Source organism: Mesitornis unicolor, unplaced genomic scaffold (assembly GCF_000695765.1).
Source record: "Mesitornis unicolor isolate BGI_N332 unplaced genomic scaffold, ASM69576v1 scaffold38719, whole genome shotgun sequence".
Taxonomy (NCBI): Eukaryota; Metazoa; Chordata; class Aves; order Mesitornithiformes; family Mesitornithidae; genus Mesitornis; species Mesitornis unicolor.
This window is the reverse complement of record NW_010210002.1, coordinates 1-7,408: the sequence shown is the minus strand read 5'-3', so window position 1 is coordinate 7,408 and position 7,408 is coordinate 1. Positions and strand designations below refer to the sequence as shown.

At 42.8% G+C, this 7,408-nt stretch overlaps 1 protein-coding gene across 1 annotated transcript; it reads right to left on the bottom strand.

The window, feature by feature from the left end:
- Positions 1 to 3,815: 3,815 nt before the first annotated feature.
- Positions 3,816 to 7,404, bottom strand: PCDHAC2 (protocadherin alpha subfamily C, 2; the record flags this gene model as incomplete). Its single annotated transcript, XM_010193047.1, has 4 exons — positions 3,816 to 3,896; positions 4,783 to 4,795; positions 5,329 to 5,358; positions 5,530 to 7,404. Coding segments are annotated over 4 exons (1,999 nt in total), but the record flags the coding sequence as incomplete, so codon positions are not given.
- Between the last annotated feature and the right edge of the window lie 4 nt (positions 7,405 to 7,408).

Here is a 7,408-nt window from a genome sequence, read left to right as displayed (position 1 = left end):
TCCCTAGTTCAGATGCAGCAGTGCTTTTTCTTATGGATTCATCAGGCCTTCACAGTCTGCATGCTTGGATTGGCTTAAATCTCTGGCTATGAACAGTCCACCTTTATCAAACCACCCACGGAAACCTGCCACAATGACACATGCCATCACAGAGCACACAGTCACTGTGTCAGGACACAATATGGCCCATCTCAAAGTAGGGCCGTGTCTTCAGTGCAGTCCCAAGGGCCAGCACAGCAGCCCAGTCACAGGGTTTGCTGTGAGATACGTAGCCGTGTCATACTTCAACATCACTAGGACAAGGTAGAGCTGGCCAGGAACCATGAGTACAGAGAGGAAGCACAAGGAGGAATACAGACCCTGAAGTGGTGCAGATGCTTCCCAGTTGTATACCCCCATACTCTCGCTACGTCACACATTACTGACAATGATATTACTGGTCCTTCTACCTCCCCAGCTCTCAACTCATTACATTATCTGCCATTTTCCATATCCCTCAGTTTCTTGGAGGCCACGTATCAAGTCCAGTGGTCCTGTTCTTACCACTCATCAGTGGAGGTGAGGGAAATCACACGATCCAGCACAGAAGTGGTCAACCATTCCCTGCTTCTCCCACCATCTGCTTTTTCTGATTTAGTAACAGCACACAACACAGTCATATTTGTGAAGAGTCAAAATCCATCCAGATGCCTGTAGAAGTGGTTGTCACTGCACAAGGTGAACACCTAATGCCAACAGTTTGCTCCTGCCAGTTCTTCCAGGCACCAGGCTTACATTCTGCCAACCACATAACCACAAGCATTAAGAGGACTACTCATAAACTACCAACCCTATTGGAAAGTCAGATAAACCAAGTGAATGTATAATATAAAATGGAGCCACCTTAATAGCAAAAAATGCTCATGCAAAATTTAACACAGCTGTTTTCAAATTGCACAGCATGGGTTAATTTAAGAATAATTTCATTGGTTCCTAGAGAATATATTTAGTTGAAAAATACATAGTTACAAACAATTCACTCAGTCCTCTTTTTTAGCTGATAATTTTAACGCAGTAAAGATTTGTCCCTAGGGTAGAAGGAATTTCTAATTTTTTTTAATGCTGTCCTGATTCTATATTCACAAAAATCAATGCAAAGCCTCCCACTGACTTCAGTGGGTGTTAGAACAGGGCCTGCTTGAGGTAGAGAGGTGTGAATCAAACATCTACAAACAGTTACCAGACAATGAAACTGCTAAAAGCATCCCACTCCATTCCTAATTCCACACAAGTGCAGGACAGAATGACATAAGTTATATTTATCGAATATATCCGCTTTGAAGTAATAATAAAAGGCCTTTTAGAGCCCCTGACTGCATACAGCTCTGTTTTATTTTCCAGTGAGACAAGGCTGACAGATGTGGGGAAACAGAGGCTTCTATTCCTGATTTCCTTCTGTAAATGTTTAGAATTAATCTGATGTGGAGAACAAACTATAAATAGTCTAAACATGTGTTTATCATACAAGAAATCAGAATGGAAACTGGAAAAGGGCGTAATTCAGTAGTCCAGGATTTTCTTCCTGGCAGTGCTCATTTGCATTCCTAAATGAGAAAATGAAGGTGAATGGTACAGGCAAGTGCATCTGTAAAGCGTATTTAATGAGTTCCAAGAGAAGGAAAACTCCTCTGCTTAATACTGGATGCAAATTTCTGCTGGCACAGCAGTGAGCATCAAACCACGGGTCTGACTGCCCTGAAGCAGGGAGCACTGTCCCTGCTTAGCAGAACAGGTTCAGATGCTGCTACTAAACAAAAGAACAAACATTTATAGTTAACCTTTACAATGTCAGTGGGGCTGGAGAATTTCTTAAAGGCTTAAGTTCTTGAACTGAGACTGTAAGATATTCCACCATTAATACCTTTAAAGCCTCTGTGAGAAATCGCTTTGAAAGATTGCTCCAGACAACGCTGTGGGTTTACTTGATTTAGACACTTCCAAACATGCTTGCTTTTTAAAGTGATATCAAGATATGTTCGATGTAAATCTTGGGGTTTTTTCCCATATGTTTAGCAAGCTGGTTTTGAGGTGTAAAATACAGAGTAAGAGCCAGCAGCAGAGCAAACAGCCGGAAAACTCAAAAAAAGCCCTGGGTTCTGAACATCATATAAAACATGGTATTTTGTCAGCCACATGTATCACCACACAAAAAATAGTACAAGGAAAGGTAGGATCAGAAGAGCTGATATCTAGCTCTATCAAGTATCCAGACTGCCCACTTATCATTAGGAATGTGCCTGGCTGCCTTCTGGGGCAGAAAACTTCAGTTAAAATGTATGTTGGTTTGATTGTTATACCTTGTATTGAAGGGAAAAGGTCGTCAGGAGACAGATATAAAGAACAATCTTAACCACACAGAATATAAGAACAAGAAGGGAGAGATGAAAAGACAAGCCAAGGACCAGACACTACTCAGACATCAGTCAGCATCTTCACAAGTGTATGAGGAAAGGGACTCCAGGCGAAAGCACTGAAACCTTTGCTGAAAATGATGGATCATCACTGCAGCAGTGCCCAGTAACAAAATCACATCTTCACACACCCCCCTTACATCTGCATGCACCCCCATTCAAAAGGCAGAAATCCAGGCTGCCCATAACCTCACACAGCACCAGCAATGAAGCCACAGTATTTTGCTGTCTCTACATTTTGCTATCTCTATATTTTGCCCACACAGCCTTCCTGATCACCTTGCAGTAGTTATCCAGCTGATGAGAAACCGGTACCTATCAACCCCACATTCTGATCTTTATCATCAGACTCCTGCCAGCAATAACTGTGTCCAAGGTTTTCAATGTGGCTGTGTTAGAACATTTCCTCTTTTATAAAACATACTTGGTTTGAGATATTCTTATGAAGCTATAAAGGATCATAAAGGCAAGGAGAGTGAACGCAGAAGCACAGGCTGTATTGCAGAAACAAGCTCCCATTCCACCATCACAACACCAGCAGTACAAGTCAGAACCATCACACAGGAAGCAGCACTTCAACAGATACAAAGAATTCCCAGCATCACTGTAATACACTGGGTTTTCCCTTCCACTGCACCCTTCTAATGGCCCAATGAAGTCAGTTGCAACTTAGTGTAAAGTAATTAGTAACACCTTTGACCTTACTACTAAATATGAGAAGGACCAAAGTCTTATTGCATCAAGAGTTACTGAAATTAATCCCAAATAGCTTCTAGATATTTTTCCTCTCACTGCATAAACAATATTTGCAAAATAGTAGCCTCCATGAAACCCTACATATGGTATGATCGAATAGAAAGCTCATTCACCTGGACCCATCCTTATCACTGAACAACTAATAGAAAATCAGTTTCCAAAAGCTGAAAAAAAAAGGACCTGTTCATATTATCCAAACGTAACACACACATCAGAGAGTAACTTTGTCGATCAATGCAAGGAGAGTGATTCCTGTTGCTACACCTCACAGGTGAAGGCATGGGCTCTTAAAGACTGATTAAATGTTCATTTTAACTAAAAAGAGAAATAGTTCTCTGAAGATCTAGTAATACAAAGACCATTATCCTTAAAAAGTAGAATTTGGTGTTGCTAAGCAATGGATGGCATTTTCAGTGCATATGCTGAGCTCGAAATAAGGGAAAGACAGGATTTTATAGTATATAATTAGCTAGGAACTAGTAATTAGTGAATACCATTACATTCACCCTTTTCCTCATGTACACCTGGCATTGATACATCTTCAGAGTAAGTATTACCACAGGACAGTTTATGAAGCAGAGACCTAAGAAAAGAATGCATGACAAGTACAACTTATCAGAATTTCTTCTCTGTTTAAATGATACAGAGCTATATGAATAAATGATTCCTCTTTCAGATCATAACCCCACACTCACTGATTTGTTCTACAAACCCCTCTGCTTTTGTACTCGAGGTTTGGACTGGCTTTGCTGTCACTGCCTGATCTGCACTGCTGTTCAAAACTTGCTAACTCACTGCATGCAATGGAGTGACTCCCTAAAATGTGACAGGAATCTGTCTGTTAAACTACCAGTCTTGCATCCAAAGTTAAGTCTTCTTTTTTCCAATTATTGCTCCTCTTTCCCCACCTCCCCCCTCCCCAGCAAATCAGATGTAAGGTTTATATTTCACTCTGATTGTTCAGCATACATACTTACAGAATATGTCTCACGTTCCCTCCTATATCAGATTCCAGCCATTGTATTAAACTCAGAAATATATTAAGGTACGAGAACCATGTAGAAAAAGAAAAAAATACTTCTCCATATCTTGCCACTGTGATTTATAGAAAAATGCTGCATTAATTTTAAGTGGATTAGTTTCGAATGGATAATCATTACTCTCTAAAAGCATTTTTATGGAAGACTTGCCAGTCCTTAAGATATGTGCATCTTTGTGTAACTAAACAACAGTTAGAAAAAAGGCCAACATCTTCGTATGTGAATAAGGAAATAAAGGATATTTCTGTGGTAAGATTATACAAGTCAGGGTCTTTTCTACCCCACCACAGTTACTTCCCTAGTTTCCCCACATCTGAAGACATAGCATACACTACTGCATGTAGTGATCTTATGTTTGCCACAATTGTAGGGTACAAACAACACACAATAACTGCAAAATTTCCCTTTTGTGAGCCAGAATTGGTCTCTCCTGTGACTGCTTCTGGGTTTAGTTGCAGTATACATAGAAAAGAAAATGTACAGAGCAGGCAACCACACACTGACTGCAGACTGCCTGTATGCTAGCAGAAACCAACCGTTAATTCCTCTCTGCGGGAAAATATTGAAAAGGTTAATATGCCGCTGGTCAATCCATAGGTATTAAACACATTTCAATAGCAACTCAGCAGGTTAGAAGTTGTCACACTCTAACATAATGATGGTGACTTGCTACAGAGATGTCACTGGATTGTCATTGTCCAGAAAGCACGAAATGCAGCACTGGGTAAAACAAACATTTTCAAAGGAGGGATTTCAGTTTTCAGGTAACTAAAACATTCCCACATTAGTAAGCAAAGCACATTATTGCAATGATCTAAATTCTACAGTTCGCCTAGGGATGAAATCAGTGAAGTAGCATAACTGCCATAAGGTAATCTATTGATTTCCAGGCAATACACTTTTTTCCTGCAATATCAGTTTTAGTATTAAAACTTTAAGACCACATGTGTAATTCCCTAGCGCTGTGTGGCTGCAGGGAATTTTAGACCTGTAAGAGAAAAGGCAAGGAGGCAATACTCTATACAGCATATGCCACAAAAAAGAAGTAAATCTCAAACAACAGACGCATATACTGAACTTACCAAATGGACCCTGAAAGTCCCAGCATTTGCCTAGAAACAAAATGCATTGCACAGATTAGATTTATTATAACCACGTTTCATAGCTGGGTGTCAGTGAGCCCAAAAGGGAATATGCTTTATCTGAGTTTTCGAGTTTGAACCTCTGCTTAAACATAGATTTGTTCAGAGCACTGTGCTGACCATTTGTCAATGTAGCCTCACCTCGTTAGGAGCAATGGAGTCATTTTTAAGTATGATCAGGTTTTGTGCACTCTGCCCACTCTGTCCTGTCAGATGCCTCTCAGTCACCACTGCAGAAGGGCCAGTAGTTCCTGTTGGGCCACAGGTATTGTAAAACATAAAAGTGTCACTTCCTGATCCTGCCGTTAGGCACGCCTTATAGCAGTAGGTCTTAGTGAGAGACCCATTGCCCCTCACTTCAATGAAATGGGGTTGTACTTTTAAACCCTGGGGCAACCTAGCATCGATGTTGTTGTTGGCCTGCTTGTACAATTCAGCAGGGCACCGTTCTCTGACCCCACAGAACCCTGCACAGCAGGAGTCCCCATACAGACTGTATCTGTAGCACTTGATAACAGTAAGCCCAATGATTGTGAAAAGGAAAACGAAGGAGATGGCGCTCAAAGCGATAATGAGATAAAGAGTGATCTCTGAGTAATTGGTTGGACTTTTAATGTGCCTTCTTGTATCAGGGATGATTTTGGAAACTCTGTCCACCACGGCAACAGTGATGGATACTGATGAAGACATCGGTGGCTCTCCATTGTCTCTCACCTCCACCGTCAGGTTGAAAGTAGATGTGACGTCCTCCCCTAGTTTGCGAGTAGTCCTAATCTCCCCAGTATGGAGCTCTATCCTGAACAAACCTGGATCTGAGGTTTGCACCAGGTGAAAGAACAACCAGGCATTTTGTCCTGAGTCCCCATCAATGGCTATAATTTTGGTTACCAAATATCCAGCATATGCCGAGCGTGGAATCATCTCCAGGGCTGCTGAAGTGTTGGTTGAGGTAGGATACAGAATCTGAGGAGCATGGTCATTCTCATCCACCACATAGATGTAGACAGTGACAGTGCTGCTCAGGGGTGGGATCCCGGCATCCTGAGCCTGGACAACCACCTGGAACTCCCTTAGTGTCTCATAGTCAAAGGACCTGACAGCATACATGTTGCCACTATCGGATTTAATGGATACATAGGAGGCAACAGGTAGCCCTTCAATCTCCCCATCTAGTAGGGAATACGATACATAGGCATTTTCGGCGACATCTGGGTCAGTGGCTTTGATAGTGCACAGCAAGGCTCCAAGGGGGTTGTTCTCAGGGATGTAAACTGAGTACACAGGTTCCTCAAAGCGTGGAGGATTGTCGTTGATGTCAGAGATGTCCACATGGATCACCTTCTGCGAGGAAAGAGGGGGGCTCCCAGAGTCAGTAGCAGTAACTGTGATGTTGTAGGCTGATGCTTTCTCATGGTCCAGTTTGCCCTGGGTGATTAAGGTGTAGGAGTTCTTGAAAGAGTTAAGTGTGAAGGGGAGGCCAGGGGGAATACGCAGGCTCACCTGCTTGTTCAGCCCCGAGTCTTGGTCAGTGACGCTCATCAGGGCCACCACAGTTCCGGCCTTTGCATCCTCTGGCACTGGGCTGTAGAGGGAGGTCAGGACCACCTCAGGAACATTATCATTGGCATCCACAATGTTGACCAGCACCTTGCAGTGCCCAGCCATAGAGACAGGGCCCTGATCAGTGGCTTGCACATAGATCTCATAGGATGATGCCTCTTCATAGTCCAAGGTACCATTAACCCGCACCTCCCCTGAGTGTGGGTCTACACTAAAGAGCTGCCTCACCTTCTGTGGGGTGTAGCTGCCAAAGGAGTAGATCACATCCCCATTGGAGCCCTCATCAGGGTCTGAGGCATTGAGTTTGACCACTAGTGTGCCAGGCGGGGCATTCTCCAGAAGGCTCACGGTGTAGGTGGAGCGGTCAAAGGCAGGTGGGTTATCATTGGTATCCACAACTCGCACAGAGATCTGGGCTGTACCAGACTTGGGGGGATCCCCACCATCCACAGCAGTAAGC